The sequence below is a fragment of the Phyllostomus hastatus genome, unplaced genomic scaffold (genome assembly GCF_019186645.2).
Source record: "Phyllostomus hastatus isolate PE091 unplaced genomic scaffold, TTU_PhHast_1.1 phas_contig_948, whole genome shotgun sequence".
Taxonomy (NCBI): Eukaryota; Metazoa; Chordata; class Mammalia; order Chiroptera; family Phyllostomidae; genus Phyllostomus; species Phyllostomus hastatus.
In genome coordinates this window covers 162970-184717 of record NW_025333993.1, presented here as the reverse complement: position 1 = coordinate 184717, position 21748 = coordinate 162970, and the positions used below count along the sequence as shown (strand labels likewise).

At 43.8% G+C, this 21748-nt stretch overlaps 1 protein-coding gene across 6 annotated transcripts in view; it reads left to right on the top strand.

Annotated features, from left to right (window-relative positions):
- Positions 1 to 21748, top strand: part of DIP2A (disco interacting protein 2 homolog A) — a 104217-nt gene that overhangs the window by 41309 nt on the left and 41160 nt on the right. For 5 of the 6 annotated variants that reach the window (XR_006787404.1, XM_045852466.1, XM_045852465.1 and 2 more), the window contains 6 exons: positions 731 to 850; positions 2250 to 2459; positions 5651 to 5782; positions 11505 to 11624; positions 13625 to 13822; positions 20338 to 20429. Coding sequence is in view for 5 of the 6 variants with exons in the window: in XM_045852466.1 (XP_045708422.1) it covers positions 731 to 850; positions 2250 to 2459; positions 5651 to 5782; positions 11505 to 11624; positions 13625 to 13822; positions 20338 to 20429 (872 nt within the window). In the remaining variant the exon portion in view is untranslated. The remainder of the gene's footprint in view (positions 1 to 730; positions 851 to 2249; positions 2460 to 5650; positions 5783 to 11504; positions 11625 to 13624; positions 13823 to 20337; positions 20430 to 21748) is intronic. The other variant, XM_045852467.1, reaches the window with a different exon arrangement.

Here is a 21748-nt window from a genome sequence, read left to right as displayed (position 1 = left end):
TAAGCAGCTTCTTCCAAGAGTATTTCACTTCTATGTCTGGGTATATTTTTATTAGATCCTGGTGTTTAAATGATAATTTGGCTGGATATAAATTGTAGGTTCAAAACTTTTTCTTTGTTACTATGTTTCCTTCTTGCAGCTGGGTGGTTACTGTTGGGTCATGTTCCTCTATTTCTTGATCCTTCAAGATGGTTTACTCGCTCTCTGGAAGCTTTTAGAATTGTCTTGTTGCCTTTGATGTTTGTAAATTTTATTTCAGTACATGTAAGTGTGAATTTTTTATTTTTGTTGATTAGCAGTTTATCTGCCATTTCCTTGTAAGGTTTTTAAATGTTTTAAAAACATCTTGTTGGAGAAAAACTTTAATTGTACAGAAGTGGTCTTGTGCAATTTTTTTGTCCTTAGTAGGTTTTGCTAGAGGAGCAGGTTCAAGTCATTTGGAGTGGTTTATGATGACTGTTGGAGACACATTTATTTGTTTTATCTTATCTTCAATTTGGGGATTTTTAAAAATTTAGTTTTCATTTATGACTGTGAAAATATTCATGGTTCCAAAGTCAAATCTACAAACAAAGGAATATTTAAAGAAATCTTAGGGCCAAAATGTGGGATACGCAAGTAGGCACAGGGTGTGCTTGTGTTGCTTTTACACTCAATGAAAGCCATGAACCTTAATTTTGGTACTTCATAAACAATATTTTAAAGACTTTTTATTGATGTTCCTATGTAGATGTTCACACTGAAGCCGTGCAAGCAGCGTTGGCCAAATACAAAGAGAGGAAGGTGCCTCTGCCCTCGAAAAGGCGGTCTGTTCTCGTGCATTCATCTCTGGAAACCTGCACCCCCCCAGGTACTGGTGAAACTGGGTCAGGAATGTCCCAGAGGTGTTTCAGACGCTTGGTGTCGTAACTTTCTTTCCCGCTGGGTTGGAATATCCTTCTGACTTGTAGTAAAGAGTTGGAAAATGGAGATTGAAAATGTTTGTGTATGTGCAGTAGTGCTTACCTGAAAATTTGTGGTGCACACAGTATGCTTCTTACCCAAACAGATAATTGCTTTTTACAGACTTATTGTGTAAATTTTAGGTTTTTGTTTTTTCATTACCAAGATGCTATCTATGTGTTTTAAAGAAGAAAAGAACCTAAAATGAAAATTTAGTGGTATGCAAGTGTTCCCTGGATTAAAATTTGTTAAATTATTCGCTTATTTACTGTGTTGTTACCAGGCCTTAAATGGGAGAGGAGAAGGCTATCTAGAGGATTTTAAATTTTTACTTTGTTGTTTGTTGTTATTGTAATTAGAAATGAAACCTTTAAATGGAGTTTCTCTTTGTCAGTGATGTTTTGTAAGCTTCCTATTAAATTATCCCACGTGTTGGTTTAATGACTTTGTGTCCATGCACATCTGTTGCCTATCTTGTTATGTAAGTCATGAGACTGGCGACTGCAAGCCCGACACCAGATTCACAAAATAATTTAGTGTCCTGGTCATGCTTTCTTGCTAAAAAAGAAGAAAGTTCATACTATTGAAAAAAATCCAAGAAATGGCCTTCAAATTACTCTTTCTACCCAATTTTTAAGTACTCTAAAATAATTGTGAAACCTGTAATAAAATGCACAGTCATACAGACTTGATAGAACCTTAATCACAGTTAATTTTACTGACAGAAGCAGTTTTCTTGGGGAAGGAATTCTTTCCAGAGTCCATTCCTACATCCCCGAGGGAGAGGCAGGTGAATGGGGTGAGGGAGGCACATAGGCTACAGCCCCTGCAGCCCATGTGCTTTCTCGGGGGGCGAGCTGCTCCTTCCCTGCAGGGTTCTCAGCCACATGAAGGTGGTGTAGGGGTCGGAGTGAATGTTCTGTAGCAACACTGGACGTTCACAGAGCGTTCCCCAGTTGGAGTCTCCTTTGATATTTGGGGCCCCGCCAAGCAATGTTCCGCAGCCACGTTGGGAGCCTGTCTTCGCTCCCAGTGTGTAGTGTCCCAGGACTAAGGCCTCTGGGGGAAGCTGGGGTCATAGAGCCAGTTTTCCCGGCTAGGGTCCTTTGGATCTTCCAGTTGGTTGATGCAGGCCCTTCTAGATTGAGTGTGACCTTTGCCGTGACTCCTCAGCCACGTGCGGGTGCGGCTGTGCAGGCATACAGGGCAGCGCGGTGCAGGCTGGGAGGCCCGGGTGCCAGTGTGGGAATGGCCTTCCTCAGTGACCCATCCCTACATCACGCCTGTCGTCGTTATTTTAACCACAGACACGTCGTCTGCCTCAGAAGATGAGGGCTCTTTACGGCGACCCGGGCGACTCGCCTCCACTCCGCTCCAGAGCCATTCCAGCGTCGAGCCCTGGCTCGACCGGGTCATTCAGGGCTCGTCCACCTCATCCTCCGCATCTTCCACCTCATCTCACCCGGGAGGGAGACCTGCCGCCGCGCTCGCAGGCCCCGCGGCCCGCGCCCACATAGGTCAGTAACGGTTTCCGTGGCCTTTGTAGGACAGGGGTGCCTCTGCGCCCGTCGGAGCCTGTCTTCTCTTCTTCATCTGGAAAATGGCTTTTTGGGGACAAAAGTAGTCCTTGCTACTTCTGTGGTTTGACGATTCCGGGCGCTCTGGCATGTGGGCCTTCCCCGTGGGCAGAGAGAAGTGCGTGGTGTCTCTCGACGTGTGCTGCCCCTGCTCTGGAGGGCGGGCTGGCACAGGTGGCAGGTGCCGAGTGGGGTTCAGTTAGATGTGCCCGTAGTTGCCCCTGCTGGTCACCCTTGGCCCGCGGCCACGACATTGTCTCCGCCTTCGCTCGTGTGCACAGCTGTGGGTCCATCACTTTGCTCGGGAGGTCCAGGTTAAAGAGCTCCTCAGCCTGGGTGGGGATGACAGTCAGAGCTAAGTGCAGAGAAGCACAGACCTCTTCCAAATCATCCGATCTTTAAATTACATTACTGTTAGGGGAAAAGTACAAACCTTTTCATTACTTGAAATCACATTGTAAAAACAAACGGTAGCATCGTTAGCTGTGTGTAGCTAGCACACAGCACCCACATGGATTCTTGCATGAACACCTTAGAGTGTGATTGTGACCCCTCTGTTTTCTAGATGTGGAGGGAGGACAGAAAGGTCGATTGTCACTGACCTGAGATTGCACGCCTGGCTTAGCATCGAAGCCAGCCTGACGGTGTTCTTGCTTCCTGTTCGTTCTCTTTGCTGTTAGTTGCTGTTCTGCTCGCACTGAAGCCGTGCGTGGCTGGCGTTTTCCGTGGGGTCACAGCAGGCAGCCTCTGGGCTTGGGTGCTGAGCTGCGTCATGTAAAATCTTTGTCATTTGGCCGGGCTGGGACTATGGGTGTTTTAAGTGGCCAACGGCTTTAGTCTCACCATCCTCTGTGGGCACAGCACTGAGGTTCTTCGTTTTAAGTTTATTGCCTCAGTGCATGAAGCCCGTTTCTGTTGAGCACGTGTCTTCTACTGCGACGTGAGTCGTAGGTGAGAACTCCCGATGCTGTGCTCTGCTTCAGCGCCCAGAGACCATGGGTGGTGGGGGCAGCTCACCGTCGGGGCTCCCGAGGATAGCATGTTTCACAACAAAAGGCCCCTTTGGAAAAGAGCCCACCCAGATCACTTTGGTAGCTTTTCTGCATGTCCTGTGAATGGGCAGTGGTTAATGTCCCCCTTTCCTCAAGCAGGCTGACAGTGGATAGCTCGAAAAACAGTTTCTCCACTGATTTATTGAAAAACTGCCCACAGGTCAGAATGTTTAACCAGGTAGCCTTCGGCTTCCAGTGGTTGTGGGTCTTTTAACAAAGCACTTAACTGTAAGTGTGTTTGGGGAAGGGAAGGTGTTTTCATTCTCCGAAAGGCCCTGACAGTGAGGATTCACGAGTCGGGTGCATGACCTTTCGGTGAGGACTCTTGGTCTCCACGGGCGTAGCTGAGCCTGTCTGTCTCCCACCCCACTCGCCTGGCCTCACACACGCACTGTAATTAATTCCAGTAACGTCTAAAAACTTAACCTGGGCTCCGTGTGGTGCCCTACCGTGGGCTACCGTGGATGGTAGCCTTTGTGTACTCAGTGTTTGCTGAACACAGTGGCTTGAATTTCTGAACGTGAGAATACTCAATTTCTCTCTCTTCATTATAAAAACCATCCTTTGTCTTAGTTTTTAACAGTAGAGAGTTCCTCTGTTTGGGTTAAGAAAAGAAATACCAAAGAACAAGAATATTTAGGTAAAAATTTAGAGGTAGAACATATTATTAGGTAAAGGTCATCTTAAAAATTTATCATTTTCAACTTTAGATTAAGGAAATCAAATACATAAACATTTGCACACAAATATAAATATGTACATTTAAAAGTGGTACTTTTAGTTATAGTAATTAATTTTTATTTTGAAGGTGGTTTGCTTATTTTATTCAACTATTTTAAAAACTACTTTTAGTTATGATTACATTTATACCTTTTTCATGAATACTGTTAAAATCATTTATTCTTTTTGCTGAATTTGGAAAGATGGGCTATTTCTTTTTAAACTGAAAGAACGTTATGATGGGCCTACTTTAAAATGCTAATTTCATCAATGTCCAGCTTTTCCAGGGTTATGAAAACTCTGTAATTAAAGTTAGATTTTTCCAAATGGTATTTTCTGCTGTGTAGATAGTGAGTTTGTGTTTTGCTTCCATGTAATTTCATCTTTCTGTGTATTTTAAGTTTCTGCCTAGGTTGTGAAATAAATGATAGCCAAAAGTTCGGAGTGCAAGATACGAGTGTGCCGTCTGCGAGGGCAGGAGCATTCGTTAGACAATAAAACGGATTATAGTTGCCACTGACATAGGCTAATGTCCATCTCACAAGTGGATCAGTATCTGCCCTAGTGTCAGGGCAGGGCCCAGTTTCTGGTACTTGTACAGACAACGGTGCTTGTCCTAGTGGAAGACCCACCGTAACGATAATGTGAGAGCAGTTCACAGTCAGCCACGTTCCCAGCAGATCAGTGTGCCATATGATGAAAATCAACACAAAGATGGACATTTCAGACAGTGGAAGCGGGGGGAGTCTCTAAACATTTTCTGTCTCTAACTAGTTTGTCTTTAAAGGAATACATTCTGTTCTAGGAACTTGGTTGTAGTCTCTTAACAGTGAGTTGTGTTGAACTGGCCACAAGGGTAGTTTTCATCTTTGTAGGTTTATTCTGTGAAGACTGTATAGGTCTGGGTCTTCGGGATATCCAACATACTCTTTAGGAGAATACGGGGTAGTCTGTTTTTTGTTTTTTGTTTTTTTTCTCATAATATAATGAAAAGTGGTCCAATAATAATTGATTTAAAATGTGTTTCGGCTTCATTGAGGGAGATTTCTGAGTAAAATCTCATTGGGAGGCGAGTCTGCTTGTGCCTGTGTGTGTGCTGTGGTCAGTGGGGCTGGTCTGGGTCCCTGTGGGCACTGGACAGCCTTCCTGCACACAGGTCTGCATGCCGTGTTTGGGAGCTGAGGGTTCACTGGGTCCTTGGGGGCCTCGGTTGATCGGAAAAACAACGTTATCGGAATGCCATGCTCCTTGCTTAGAAAGCGCAGCTAGAGCAACTTGACTCAAATGGGTTTTAAACAGCAACGTAATGATCTTTTGAATTAACAACACTTTTGTTTTGGGTTTGTTTTTCAAAAGCAGATCTGCACTCTGCCCCTCCTGATGTCACCACTGGCCTTGTTGTGGAGCATTCGCACTGTGAGGGTCCACAGCCAGCCTCTGTGAGAGGCGTCCCTCGGGGGTGCGGTGGGCGCCTCCTGGACACAGCGGGTGGTGAGCATGTCTTCCTTTCTCCTTTTGCCACGGCCGAGCACAGGTGCTTCACAGGTACTGAGCATCCCTTAGTGTGCCCGTTATAGCAAACCTGAGCCAATCAGCAGTTACGACCCTTTAGTGCATGTTATCACAGAAAGCACCCTGTGCAGAAAAGATCAGAAATACCTGTGGAATTGGTCCAGTGGACCAAGGGGAATAGGGTGGAGAAAGCCTCCAAGTTTGAATTGGATGCAAAAGGAATTTGGATCTGCAATAGTGTAGGAAAATGAGGAGCGTGTAAGGTTTTTATTTGGTCGTAGTGTGGCCCGCACAGCAGGTCCCGCCTGACGCACAGCAGCCTTGTGCCTGCACGCCGTCCTCGGCAGCCTGTTGTGGAAGGGGCGCAGCAGCTGGCACGGTTCCTGATGTGCGAGCCCCGTGCTGCGAGTGCGACTTCAGTGTCCTGCTTAGTACCGTTTCCTCTTGAAACAGCTCTCTAAGTTCTGTCAAAGTCTCGTGACGTTTTCTTTCCCACGTGCCAGGTTTGAATGGCAGAAAACTCCAGAGGATCTCCTGTCTACGCTTTTAACATGTGTTTTGATCCTTCTAAGCAGTGGGTCAGATTTGTCGAAGTCTTTTAGTTCTTTGTCCAAATGCAAAAGGAAAATACTGACTTCACATGAAGCAGCCTTTCTATTCATGAGGTAGATTTGTGTCTGACTTATTACTCTTTATATTTGAACAAATTGAAGAACTTAGTTGAGCAATGATTGACATGTAATCAACCTCAATATTCAAAGTACGCAATTTTATATTTTCAGATGTGTGTCAACCCATGAAACCATCCATGCAGTCACGACAGTGAACACATCTGTTCTTCATAAAATTTTTTGTGCCCCTTTATCAGACCTCCTGTTGCCTTTTTTGACTCCTCCTCAGGAAACCACTGATTTACTTCTGACACTGTAGTTAGTTTGCATTTTCTAGAATTTTATATAAAAATAATCGTACTGTACTTACTTTTTATTGTCTGGGTTCTGCCACTCTACATACTTATTTTGAGGTTCATGTTCTCGCATGTATCATTAGTTTATTCCTTTTATTGGGGAGTAGATTTCATTGTGTGGCTGCACCAGTTTGTTTATCTGCTTCCCTGTCGATGTATGTTTTGTTTTTTTTTCTAGTTTTTGGCTATTCCAAATAGAGCTGCTTATTCATGTTTTTGTGTGGTCATGTACTTTCATTCCTTTTGGGTCAATCAGTACCAGGAGTGGAATGGTAGGTCTGCGATTTCCTTAGGAAATCGCCAGCTCATTCTCCTGGTGCCTGTATCTAATTTCCCATTCCCACCGTTAGTGGTGTGAGTTCGGTTCCTCCGCAGCCTTACCAGCCGTTGGTATCGTTGGTTTTTAAATGTGAACTGTCCTAATAGGTGTGTCAAGGTGTCTCATAGTTTGAATTTGCATCTCCCTAGTGATGGATGGTGTTGAGCATCTTCTAATGTGCTTATTTGCCATCTGCATGTCTTTTCAGAGGAGTCTGTTCGAACCTTCTGCTAATTTTTTAATGTGCTGATTGTTGTCTTACTAAGATTGAAGAGTTCTTTATGCATTCTGGATACAAGTTTTTTTAAAAAAATCGGGCTTATAATTTATATTTTTTCCCAGTCCGTGACTTGTGTTTTCATTCTCTTAATGCCTTTCAAAGAGTAGAAGTTAAATTTTTTTTCTAATTTTATTTTAATCATTGTTCAAGTACACAAGTTAAATTTTTGATGATGTCCAGTTTACCAAATTTTTCTTTTATGGATCCTACTTTTGTGTCCTAAGATATATTTTCCTAACTCAAGGTCATAAAGGTTTCCTATATTTTCTACTAAAATTTTATAGTTTTAGGTTTTACATTTAGGTGTATGATTCATCTGAGTTAATTTTAACATAGTGCAAGAAGTGCATCACACTTCATTTTCTTACATATGAATATCCAGTTGTTACAGCATCATCTATTTTAAAGACCATTCTGTCCCCACCAATCTTCTTTGGCATCTTGAATGACAGTCAGTGGGTCATGTGTGGGAGGAGTCTGTTCCCGGGCGCTGCGTGCGGTTCAGTTGCCGTATTTGTTCATCCTTATGCCGGTAGCGCTCTGTCATGATGATTGTGGTTTTATCTTGAAATTGCGTAGCTTGTCCTCAACTCTGCTTTCGATTTAAATTTTGCTTTGACTATTTCAGTTCTTCTGTGTTGTAACATTTTAAAATTAGCTTGTTAATTTTTACCAAAATTCCTGTCAGATGTTGATTGGTATTTCACTGACTCTCCAGATCAATTTGGAAATAATTGGCATCTTAACTATTGTATATTTCAGTTGATGAATACGGTATATTTTTTATTTAATTTTTATAAAAAATTTTAGCACTGTTTTATAGTTTTCAGTGCACAGGTATTGCACATATTTTGTTAAAATTATCCCAACATATGTTACATTTTTTTATACTAATGTAAATGATACTTAAATTTTTTTTCCAATCGTTTGTTGCTAGTCTATAGAAATATGGTTGATTTCTTTGATATGGACCTTATATTAGTTCTAGTAGTTTTTTTGATAGACTCCTTAAGATTTTCTGCATACATGCACGGTTGTATTATCTGTGAACAGAGTTTTACTTCTCTTTCCGAATTGTTTGTCTGCAGGGACGTCAGTATTTCCGGCTTCACTGCAGTGGATGGGACTTGCAGTTTTCGTTAGAAATGTTGAGAGGGGACATAACTTGTCTTATTGTTAATTGTTGGGGGAGAGTGTTCACTTTTTCATTTTTAATTGTGATGTTAGCTGTGGGTTTTTTATAGATGCTTATAATCAGGTTGAGGAAGTTCTCTTTTTTCCTCATTTCCTGAACATTTTTATCATGACTTTTGTTTCATGATCTTTTTGACCTGTCAAGCTCGTCATGTACCGTTTTTCTCTCATAGTTTGTTAAACACAGCTCAGGTGTGCGGCAGGCTGTGCCATACAGGTGCATGTGGTGCACTGTTACACCGCCGCACAGCAAAACCGCCTGATCATGCGTTTCTCAGAATGGATCCTCGTTGTTCTGTGATGTGTGACTGTGATTTTGAGATTTAGAGGTTTGTTAATGTTCTACATAATCAAAACATAAAATATGGGAAGAGTGGGGAGAATCTTAAAACTGAAATCAAGCAGAAATAATAAACAAACACGATTGTATTTCCAAGAAATACCATAGCCACACTCAAGGGGGTGATGGGGAGAGAGCAAATACAGGTAAGTTCTTAACACAGTATTGGATGGCACACCCTCCACTTTGGACACAGTTGGGTTGGAAGCACAGCAGATAAACTTTGAACTCTTGTTAGTAGGTTGTTTTTGTAGCGCTGTGCATGAAGCAATTTGAAATTATCCTACACACTTGATAGTGTTGAGCAAAGGCGTTGATGCTGTTGGGGGCAAGGTTCTCACTGTGGAAGAGGGACATCCAGCGGATAAGCTATAAAAGGCAAGAGAGAACTCTGTGGGGGAGACTGGGATTGAAGGTGTTGGTGTGGACTCACGATTTCTAAGATGCGAATCTGTCAGTTTACACTCATCTGTGCACACATGTGCATTGTCCTTGTAGGTGTGCATGTGTGTCTGTGAATACATGAATGTGTGTACACAGTGTACCTTTTAGCCCTGTCTGTTGAAAGGAGCATGGACACTGAGCACACCTGGTGACTAGATCTTGGTCTTTACTCCCTTCCCACTGAGGACAGCCTGGGCTGCTTGGGAAGATGTGTGATTTCAGGGCAGGGGAGTACAAGTGACTGAAATATCTCATAATGGAATGTAAGGAAGTGCTTAAAACACGGTGGGGCATGTCACAAGTCAACTTGTCAAGGGTCCTGCTGGCTAACTCAGGGACAGTTTGTGCATCAGATACAACCGTGATGATCTGTAACAACTGAGAAAATAGCCATCCATTAGTCCTCTGATAGTATTGTAGAGAGACAGACAGACAGATGGTAGATGACAGACAGACAGGTGATAGACAGGTGACAGACAGGATGCCAGGTGTGGACTGCTCAGTGTGAACTGAGTTGGGGAAGAACTGCAACCAGTGCCGTAAAAACCACTGCTGGCAGGAGGGATGCGTGACCGTCAAATGCAGGGAGAAGGTTCAGTGACGGTCAGCATATTCGTGTGTTGCTGAAGTGTCTCCTCACAGTCGCGTGTTAGCTGCACAAGAAACAACAGTAACGATGTAGCGGAGAGGCCGGGCAGTACCTTGGGTGATGAAGTCAGCCTCTCCGCGAGGGTGGGTGGGTGTCCATCCCAGGAATCTGGATGTGCTATCACGTAGCACTTCAGCCAGGAATGCAGCACTTGAATCGAATCACGAAAAACCTCATAAAACTCAAATTGAGGTATGTTCTACTTAAGAAAAAGAAAGGACTGCACTCTTTCAAAATGTCAGTGTTATAAAGGACAAAGAAATATTCCAGACTAGAGGAGACTGAAGAGACGTGATGGGTACATGCATTTCTTGGTGCTAGTTGGCCCCGGTGTTGGAGGCGGGGACGCGCTGCAGACAGGCACTGCGGTGTCAGCGGCCCTACTTGTGGTCAGGGGTGGGAGGTCGGGGCGTGCCGAGGCCGGGCCCTGCTTACTCCTGCTCTCAGCCATCTTTCCACGTGGGTTCTCCTTGGAGCGCCCACCGCCGTGTCAGGTGTCCGTGTCTGTTTGCAGGGGCACGTGTTGTTATCCAGCGGATGGTGGGCTGTTTAAGGGCAGGCTCTTCCTTACGTTTTTGCCCCCGGAACTGAGAACACCAAAGAGCTTTTAGTTTATTTGGATTGTAGCTCTCGATATTTTATAATTAGAAATTAAAACTAAAAATTTAAAAAAATATTTAAAAACAATAAACTGATTATAGCTTAACATAAATAACTCATATTTGAAAAATTTGCACAGTGAAATGAAAACTTAGAGGGGAAATGGGCTTGTTTTCTATTGTTGCCACTGGTCTCACGGTAGCATAATAGCGTCATCTGGTTCTGTGTCTCGTCCCCGTTCAGTCTGTTCTGCTCTGACATGACGTGTGGCCTCTGGGAGACCCCCCTGTGCTCTTGTGACAGGAGGAAAGTGCTAAGGGAAATGGTGTCTCAACATGACTGGGGAAGGCAGCTGGCCCGTGAATGGCGCGGGTGCTGACAGTCGAAAGTCAGTGTGTAACTGACTCCCTGAGAACGTCGTTGTCCCTTGGTGCCTGCAGGGGGTCGGTTGCAGGGCCTTCCCGCAGGTACCAGAGCGTGCAGTACTCAAGTTCCCCGTGTAAAATGGCACAGGGTGGTGCATATGTTGGGCCCGCCACGTCCACGGACTCCCAGCCTCAGACTGGAAAACAGTGCAGGTGTTGATTTCGAAGTCTGTGTACAGTGGACTTGTGCAGTGCGAACCTGTGTTGTTCAAGGGCCAGCTGTAGTTTGACCTCATGAACCTCCTGAAAGAGTCTCAGGCACTCCCAGGGGTCCCTGGACCACTTTGAAAACCACTAGCTTAGAACAAATTCTACTTCCTAAAAGGCATTCAGTAAGATTTTTTAATGACTTAATTCCAGAATGCCTGCCTGATGGGGCCAGCACTTTTTATTCATGTGGCCGGTCACTGGACCTCGTTTCCGCGTCCTGTTCTCCATAGGATGTGGCGTGTTCTAGCCTTAGCGCTCCTCTTCCCGTGACAGGTGTCCCTGTGAACAGCAGAGTGTCCTCCAAAATCCAGCAACTTCTGAACACCCTGAAGAGGCCAAAGCGCCCTCCGCTGAAGGAGTTCTTCGTGGACGACATTGAGGAGCTGTTGGAAGGTGGGCATCCTCAGACGTGGGTTTGCGTGTGGGGACTGGGTGGCCGTCACGTTTAAAGACTCAGGCAGATGTACACCCTCTGTGGGCTACTGCTGTGCTGTAACACAGTGAAGTGACGTTCTCTCTGCTGGCAGCCTCTGTGGTTCCCGTGTGTGGTGGTGAATTCAGCATCACCTGTGACTGCTGACTTTATCTGAACAGGTGGAAAATTCATTGCTTCATAGTTGAGATACTTAACATTTCTCTGTGCCTAGGATCCAGTGGCTAGTACTTTATAAGACTACTTCTAGGGTTGCATTTTACTTACATTATTAAAAATTTGTTTTTTATTTACCGATTTTAGGGAGAGAGAGAAAAACATCAATTTGTTGCTCTGTCTATTAATGCATTCATTGGAGTTTTTCTTGTGCGTACCCTGACCGGGAATCAAACCCGCAAATGTGTTGTAGCAGGACGGTGTTCCAGCCAACTGAGCTGCCTGTGCAGGACCTATTTAAATTTTATTTGAACTTTAAATCTTAAATATTCCTCTTACCATGGTTTTAAAGTATTACATCTTTAGCATAGTTTTGGCCCTTTTTCAGAATTTTAGCCTCTTATGTATGAGTGTGAGATACAACAAGGTCTGTCCATAAAGTATCCAGCCATGTAATAGGAAAAATAAAGACATTTACTGAAGAAGATAGAAGAAATACTGTCCATAGGACAAGGACGCCTCAGTCCCCTTCCAAATAGGCCTCTTAGGACCTCACACAGTTCTCCCCATCGCCATCAGTTGCCCTGTCATATTTTCCTGCATCTCATCAATGGCCTGAAATCTCTTCAGTTTTGGGAAAAGCTAGAAGTTGGCAGGGCACCAAATCTGAGCTGTAGGGGGTCTGAGTCACCTGGGTGATTCAGTGTTTTGCCAAAAAACCCTGCACTAGATGCGATGCATGAGCAGGCACATTGTCGTGATGAAGCTGCCAGTCACCAGTTGCCTATAGCTGCGGACTTCTGAATCATCCAAATAGTTTCCTCGGAGGAATGTTCAAGCTTACCAGAATTTGATGCAGATTCGTTGCTCTACTTAGGCAGTCATTTTGAATGTGACGGCCACACAGTGCACAGGCTCACTCAGTGGCATGTACCTCCCCCACTGACTGGTACAGTGAAGTCATCATTGCTCATGCGTGTGCATTCCAGTCCGCTCTCTTTGGCCGCCATGTCGTGCAGCCCGTTCTTGTTATGTTAACAATGGTTGGACTTTTTCTTGATAGACTTTGTATATTTAGAAGAAAGAATATAGATTTTTTAAAAATGCCAAGAAAAAGGAGTATAAACTTGTAAATAAGGAACAGAAATGAAGCCCGGTGGAAGGTACAAGAGTGTGAATGCGTGGAGCCCGGGGGCGCCCACCCGCAGCTCCTCACGCCTCTCCTGTGCACCTTTGCCGCTCCACCGGGGGTCAGCTCGGGTGTCCCCTTCTTAACTGAGGGTTGGACGCTGCTTTCAGGCATTGTCCCCCTTTATAGTCACATAACGCCTTTCAGGTTCAGAGTTCAATCGTGTGAGTGCTTTTTAGGGCAGTCTTTCTTCACCTGGGCAAATTTTGGTCGCATAGCCACTGAAAATATCATAGACTTTATTTTTCTTTTGAGTGCCCGAAGTGAAGTGGTGACTCTGTTAACTTTCATCTTTTGGAAGCGGGGACTGGTGCCTGCCCTCAGGTGTTGTCAGGGTTGGCCGTTCCCGTGAAGGCCTGGCTGGCTCCGCCCCCACCCTGGGGTTGGCGTGTGGGGTTGTGGTCACCAGGTTATCATCTGTGATTGAAGCTCCATCTGTCCTTTGGTCAGTTGGTCTGTGACTATTATAATGATAAAGAAATCTAAACAAATTATTGTCACCTTTTTATAATTGGTATTTTTAAAGAACAAAATTATAAACTATAAATGCTTAAAAATAGAATGTGTGCATGATACCATGAAATGTTGATTTTAAAATTTCAATTTTGCTTATAGTTCAGCAGCCAGATCCAAATCAGCCAAAGCCTGAGGGAAGCCAGATGGTAGTGCTGAAAGGAGAACCTCTGTCCGCGGGGATCTCCTGGCCGCCTTCGCTGCTGGCCGCCCTGCAACGCTGGGGCACCATGCAGCCCAAAGCCCCCTGCCTGACCGCCTTGGACACAACTGGGAAGGCCACCTACACCCTCACCTACGGCAAGTGTCACCAGAAGGCAGCCGGGCTCCGGCCTCGCTGCTCCTCGCTGCACCACACTGCACATGTCACACATACAGCACAGACACGTTCTTGGTGAGCACGACAGAACACATTCCTGAGACAGTAACACAGCTGCCTACCAAACAGAATGTCGCCTCACTGCAGGTGGCCCTCCTGGACTGCTGCCTCTTCCTCCCACCAGAGGGGACCCAGTCCCTGATGGAGGATGACCGGCCACTGCTGTGGTTTCAAGAGTTCACGTCTGTATATGCGTTTCTGAACAGTGGAGTTTAGTTTTGCCTGATTTTGAACTTTGTATAAATGGAACCATTCAGTATATACTTTTTGTGTTTGGAGCCTTTTGGTTTTGTATTGTGTTTTTATATAACACAGATCATAACATGTAGCTTAATGCATCTTCACAGAGTAAATACATTCAGCCGAGAAGCATGTTCAGGTCCCCGAGCCTCTCGTGTCCCCTCCGGCACTCTCATCCTTGCACACACAAAGGCAGACTGCTATGCTGACTGCTGACTCCTCTGGCTGTACCTGCCTCTGAGTTTTGAGTAGCTGGGATTGCACGAAAGGTGTTTGGGCTCTGCACTCTTTTGTGTGGCCTTGTTTGTGAGACTCATCCGTGATGTGCATGAAGTGTAGTGGTTTATTCTCGCTCATAGACGTTATTTCCCGCGGATGTGCCCGGGCTTATTTAAGCACACTGCGGTAGACGGGCATTTGGGTTGCTCCTGCTCTGGGGCTGTTGTGTGTAGTGCTGTTAGGAACGTTCTCCTGTGGTTCTGTGGGTGTGTGGAGGGGCTCGTGCAGCTGTGGATGCCGGGGTAGCATTATCTAGCTGTAGGTCGTTCTGCCAGGTAGTTTTCCAAGGGGCGGCGGCAGTCTGCTCTCCACCAGCGGTGTGTGCAGTCCCAGGTGCTCCACGTCCCCCCCAGCACTTGACGTCGCTTCATTGGAGCCCGTCCGCTAAGCGTGTTGTGGTGCAGGTTATGGCGTTATTGCATTTCCCTGATGACCGGTGATGCTTTCATATGCCTGTTGACTGTTTGAATATTCTTTTATGAACTATCCAAAATTTTGGCTTATTTTTCTATTCAGTTGCTAATGTTTTCTTCTTTGTGCATTTCAGAGACAAGTCTTTTCAGATACATGTTTTGCAGATATCTTTTTCCATTCTTTGTATTGCCTTTTAACACTTTTAATTGTGGCTTTAGGTGAATGAGAAGTCTTGACCTAATGTAGCCTAATTTAGCTGTTTTTTCCCTTTTCATGTACTTTTTTGTTCTGTTTAGGAAGTCTTTACCAAGCCTAAGGTCACAAAGATATCCTACTAACTGACCCTTTGCATCCCAAGTAGACTTTAGAATCAGCTTGTAGTTTCTGGAAAAAGTCCTACTGGGATAATGATTGCATTGCATCAAATCTGTAATTGAGTTTGAAGAGAACTGATTCATCATTAGAATATTTCCTCACTCTTTAAAACCTTTAATTTCTCTCAGTGATGTACTTTACTTTTGAATACAGAAGTTTTGAGCCTCTTTCATTATTTATCTCATTGGAATGATTAAAAATGTTTTCTACTCATTTGTTGTCTGTATATGTAAGTGCAATTAATTTTTTAAAATGATTTTGTATCTTGCTAAAGTAATGGATAAATTATTTTCTTGTTTATTAATTGTTTGCCCATGTGTCTTTTGCTTGTCTGGTGCATGAAATCAGCCTGCGGTGGACAGTGATGGTGCCGTCTATCCAGCCATCATGTTTCACTTATTTTATAGGTTGAATAGCCATACTATTGATAATATGTCTCTCCCCCACCCCCCCATCCCTGACTGCCTTTTTAATTAAAATTTCCTTTTCTTTGGCTTGCATCTGCCTTACCACGATATATTTAGGTGTGATGTTCTTTGAAATTTCCTGCTTGGCATTCATAGGGCTTCTTGAATCTATGAAATGGTGTCTTTCATAAGGTTGGGAAAATTGTAGCTATAATCTCTTGACATATCGGTGCATTTCCATTTTCTCTCCTCCTTCTGGGGCTCTGAACCTCTCTGAGTCCCACATGCCTTTAATGTTCTTCTTATACTTTGCATTTTCTCTTGTATGTATTTCAGATTGGAGATAGCCCTTTTTAAAATTTCTCTAACCCTGTCTTCTGAACTTTGTAGCCTACTGTGAAACTTCTGCTGAGTTCTTAATTTAGGATATAGTTTAGAAATGTTATTTCCCTGTTCTAATTCCTGCTCTGATTCTCTGCAGCAGCTCTTTGCCATTCCCTGTGTTTCCCTCCTCCTCCCCTCGACGGCCTGAGCGCACACCTTGCCCACAGTGGCTGGAGGCGTCACCAGGCCCAGTGTTGGTTGCCACGAGCTGGTCCTCTTGTCTGTGCTTTCTCTTGGCTTGGGTCTGGGGACTTAGTTTTGGGGGTGCCTAGTACCTTTCTTGACTGAATGCTGGACATTGTGTTTAAAAAATTACAGAGGCTCCGATGCTGTTACCTTCTGCAATAAAGTTCCCCCTTCCCTCCTCTAGGCAGGTGCTATCGTGGCTGGTCACTGCAGTCCAGTCCAGGCCAGCTCAGTCCACCTTTGGCCCCCAGGCACCTGGCTGTGCCTGGTGTATTCTCTGTGTCCCTTTCCTGTGGGTGAGTCCCCACCCATGGCTTTTGTCTCATCTGGCTGCATAAGGCCCCACATTGCTCTCAGGGGTGTTCCACGTGGGTTTCCAGGCTCCTGCTGCACACAGTCCCGAGGTCCAGCAGATTTTCTGGGAGGAAGCTGGCTGTGCTGTTGAGGCTCCCAGTCTCTGCTGAAGACTCTGCTGCGTCCTCTGTGCCCCTGTGGCAGCTCCGCGGTCATGGGGCTCAGACATACTCCTCCTCCTGCAGGCGCCCGCAATAGAAGGTCAGCTTATCTCCCCAAAGGTTTTCTCTCTGGAGTCTTAACTCCTCTGGTTGCCTTTGCTGCCTCCATCAGATAGTTTCTGCATTTTATCCAGTTTTAAAATGGTTTTAGGTGGGAGTGCTGGTCTGCCGCCAGACCTCTCTCCTACTTGGAAGCACAGTCTCTTACTTTATGCTTTTAAGACCCACTCATATTATTGTGTACAGCTGTTACTCATTAATTTCTGTTGAAAAAGAAACATTTCAGAAGCTGCATGTCCATATACTGCCAGCGGACATGGGGTCATTCCCATTGTCGGCAGTTCCTCTGCTGCTGGGAGTGTTCCAGTGTGTGCCACCTAGCACATAGCGTGCACTTCCGTTGGGCATGAACTTGGGATGGGAAACACCAGGTCTGAGACTGAGCTTATGTTCGTATTCATCAGATAATGCCAAATTCTGCCTGTTCATGCTTACCTGATCACGATGTGAGTTCCACCTGATCCCTGTCATTATCAGGGTTATTTGTTAGCTAACCCAGTGAGAATATGGTGGAATTTCATGGTGTATTCGTTTGTATTTTCCTGGTGATTAAGTATGTTGAGATCTTTTCCTGTTCTTTTAATTTTTGGTTTTTTCTGTTTTTAATTACTATTGAATCTTCTATACATCTTTTTTATCCTCACCCAAGAATATAGTTATTGATTTGAGAGAGAAACGTTGATCGGTTGCCTCTGGTACCTGTCCCAGCCAGGGATCTAACTCACTACGCAGGTCTGGGCCCTGACTGGGTTGTCACACCCTTAGCCTTTTGGTGCACAGGATGGCCTTCCAACAAATGGAGCCGCTGTCCGGGGCCGCACATTTTTTTGTGTAGGGTTATTTGCAGGAATTTGTATGTGTTCTGGCTATTTCTCTGGCCAGTGCCATGTGCTGCAAGTGTCTCCTCCTGTGGGACTTGGACATTTACAAAATGGCAGTTTAGTGAACAGAAGCTCCATCCAACTTCACCTTTTCTTTTTTGGCTCCTGCTTTGGATGTAAGACCAAGATCACGAAGCTCTTCTTTTACGTGGGGACAGCACTATTCACAGTTCACAGTTCCATCTGCCATCCACTGGAATTGGTTTTTGTGTGTGGCATGTGGGAGATGGGTTCCAGGACCGGTTTTTCAAGGAAGATAGCCAGTTGTCCCGTTCTCATGCCCATCGTGCCACATTGTTCTGCATTGCCAATTGCCACTGTGTCATAAAGGGAGCAGGGTATACAGAGGTTTTCTGTACTGTAGTTCTTTGTTTTATCCCATTGATTTGTTATTCCATCCTCATGCCAATACCATGCTCTCCTAATTACTGCACCTTTACAGTGTCTGACAAATGAGGAGGAGGTCTTCCGTCTTGGTTCCTTCTCCAGCAGTGTGTTGGCCATCCACGCCCATGTGTTTTTGTCAGTGTTAGAGTCGGCTTGTCAAGTGCCACAGGCACACCTTTTGAGCTCTGGGGTGTCATTGCTTTGAAAAGTTTGAGGAGGAGTAACAGCTTTGCGTTATTGAGTCTTCCAGGATGCAGATACAATGTATCTTCCCATTCACATCTTTCCACTCTATGCCAATAATGTTTTATCATCTTCTGTGGGAAGACTGCGTGCTTTTTTAACACTTATTTTTAGGTATTGGACATATTTATTTTAATCGTATTGTTAATAGTGTTATTTAAATTTTTAACTTATTATTTATTACTGGTATGTAGAAATCAAACAGTATTTGTATATTGTTACATCCGGAAGCCTTGCCACTTTCAATTTACAATGCACATAGTCATGTCATCTGCAGATGGTGGCAGTTTTATTTGTTCCCAGTTGTTTCAGGGACCCCGCCCCCAATTGCACTGGCAAAGACTGAGGAAAATGGCAGATGTTACTGGCTTGTGCTTTCATAGGGGAAGCTTTCAGTATCTGACCATTAATTATGATATCTCTGATAGGACTTTTTAAAAAGATTTTATTTATTTTTAGAGAGAGGGGAGAGAGGGAAGAGAGGGAGAGAAACATTGATGTGCGAGAGATACATCAATCAGTTGCCTCTTGTGCACCTCCGCAACTAGGGACCTGGCCCACACCCCAGACATGCGCCCTGACTGGGAATCAAACCAGCAACCTTTTGGTTCTTAGGCTGGCACTCAGTCCACAGAGACACACCAGCCAGGGCTCTGATGGGAATTTTAAAGATGGCCTTTAAAACTTGCATTAAGGAAGTTTTCTTTCACTCTCAACTTAAGAAGGATTTTTAAAATCTTTAATCATTGTTAAATTGTTTATTTCACCTTTATTTTGTTAATGTGACACATTATGTTGATTTTATGTTAAACCTCTGCTTTCTTGAGATAAAACTAACTTGGTCAAGATGCATTTTTTTTAATTTATTATGGCTGGATTCAGTTTAGAGATCTGTATGTATTAAAATTATTAAGATCTTGAGTTGACCATTTATGTAGACAAAAGCAACAGCATGTTGTGAGCTGAGTATTTTTTTCTCATTAATGTCTCCAGACCCACAGTACACTTATTTCACAATGTTGCGCCTGCATGTATTATTAAATTTGAGCATTTATTCAGAGGGATGGCTGCTCAGACTGCATGTGGTTGTGTCCCAGGAACTTGAGAAGGGCTGAATGAAGATGCTGGTGTTACTTGTCAGGTATACTTCATAGGGTAAAGGTTAAGGCTGCTCCAGTTGTTGGGGGTAGACTCAGGCTTTTCTGTCTTCCTGCCCCATTATCACCCCTGCCTCTGTCTACCTCCCCAGACCCCTGCAATCCTGTTTACTTTTCCTTAGCCTCTTCTCTCATCTCCCTTGGTGCAGCTCATCTTTGCTGAGCATTCACTAGTGCTGTGCTGGCTGCTGAATCTAGTAGAGACTGCATGCCAGGAGGGGAGACCTGTTGGGCAGGATCTCACAGGGCTAAGGGGTCTGGATCCTGAGGATCTGGATGCACCACCCCAGCAGCCGTGGCTCTGGGCAGTTGCTAACATCTCCCTGCTGGTCTTGTCTTGAGTGACAAGTGGAGACGAAGATAGGACCCACCTCATATAACCTGTAAAGGTTATATGAATTATAACCTGTAAAAGTTATATGAATTATAACCTGTAAAGGTTATATGAATTATAACCTGTAAAGGTTATATGAATTATAAGGGATGTAACTGAGAAAATGCATTCACAGTGCAATGTTGATTGAAGAAAGCAGGGTGGAGTGTGATCTCATTTCTAGAAAATCCCACATACATGTGTATATGTATGTGTGTGCATATGTATATATGTATTATATATATACATGCACAACAAAGAATGCTACATTTTTTTCTGCTGGCTTTCACATATTCTAAATTTTCTGTAACAAAGTCCTGTATTATTTTGGTGTTAAAAATGTAAATCTGTAAGATGTCTTTAAGAGAAAACCGTGAAGTTCATTACAGCATTGTGCAAAATAGTTACCACTTGGAAACTACCTGAATTTTCAGTAACTGAGTAATGGCACATTATGGGGTATTGTAATTGTTACATTAACATGTTAATTATTAGTTTAAGTTTCACGTTGCTCAGTATTTTTGTTTTATTTTAGGCAAACTTTGGAGTCGAAGTTTAAAACTAGCGTACACTCTCCTTAATAAACTGACTAGTAAGAATGAGCCACTACTTAAACCTGGAGACAGAGTAAGTAACTGGAATGTGACTTTATTGGAATGAGCAAAAACTGAGATTCTAAAAATCCGTTGCATCGAAATCAGTGTTTTATCAGCTGGTTAGACTTACAGCATTAATATAAGGGGTTTAAAGTCAGTATGAAGAAATATTAAATACGGGAAAAGGTTAAGACGAAGTAGATAAAATGATGGTTCTTTTTGTTCTTATTGCTTATCCACTGATGTTTAAACTTCTTTTATCTTTGACTTCATATATGTTGATTTTAATAAAAATATTAGTATCATATTAATAAATGTTCAATTTCCAAAGCTTAAGTTTTATGAGCAAACGACCTTAGTTTGAAATTCTGTGTGCCTGTTCCCTCTTACCCACCTGCCCAGATACAATGCAGAGGAGGCTGGCAACTCAGTTCCTTGTCCTACACGGCCCCAGTAGCCACATGTGGCTATTTAAATTAATCAGAATTAAATAAAATGAAAAATTTAGTTCCCTAGTCACATGAGCCACATTGCAGTGGCTCAGTAGGCGTATGTGGCTGCCGTATTTGATAGCTCATAAATAGAACATTTTCGTCATGTAGAAAGTTCTGTTGGGCAGCATTGTCCTCAGAAAGTGAGCCAGACTTGAGGCACCTGGTATACAGGAAGTTACAGGATGGAAAACTGGAGAACATGGTGAGAAATCAATATACCAGTGAAATCCCTTAGTGAAAAAAGTTTCCTAGGGTCAGATCACTCAACAATGAAACTGTAAGTTGACAAACTGACAGAGTTTCAAGGTAAAGAAATGAAAGAAAAAGGAAAGGGGAAGGGGGGTTGAAAGGAAGAGGAAACTTGGAGAAAAGCTAGATGTGGAAAACTAATGTTCAGAAAATTAGTATTAATATTTCTAGAGTCTATGATGAAGAAAAATAAATCAAGAAAAATATGCTAGTAGGAAAGACCAAGAGACGGAAGGAAAAATAGTGCAAAAATTGGAATTGATCAAGAAGGCCCAACATCTGACTGACAGCGGTTCCAGGAGAGAAAGGAGATAGAGTGTAGAAAATTTTCAGTGACAATAGTAATGCAAGACAATGTTTTGGAGCTGAGGAGCACAGGCTTCAAAGTGAAAGGACCCACGGTGAACATAGTAGCCCCACAGAATGCACGTGAACACGTAGTGACGTTACCGCACAAGGTCAGGGTGCAGAGCTGTGCAGGACAGAGGGATGTGTGCAGGGGGTCAGCAGTCAGACTGGAGAAGACAGCGTGGCACGTCAGAAGTTCAGAGGGATTCTCATGTTAACCTACAGTTCAATTCCTGAAGGTTCAACGAAGGTAAGGGTG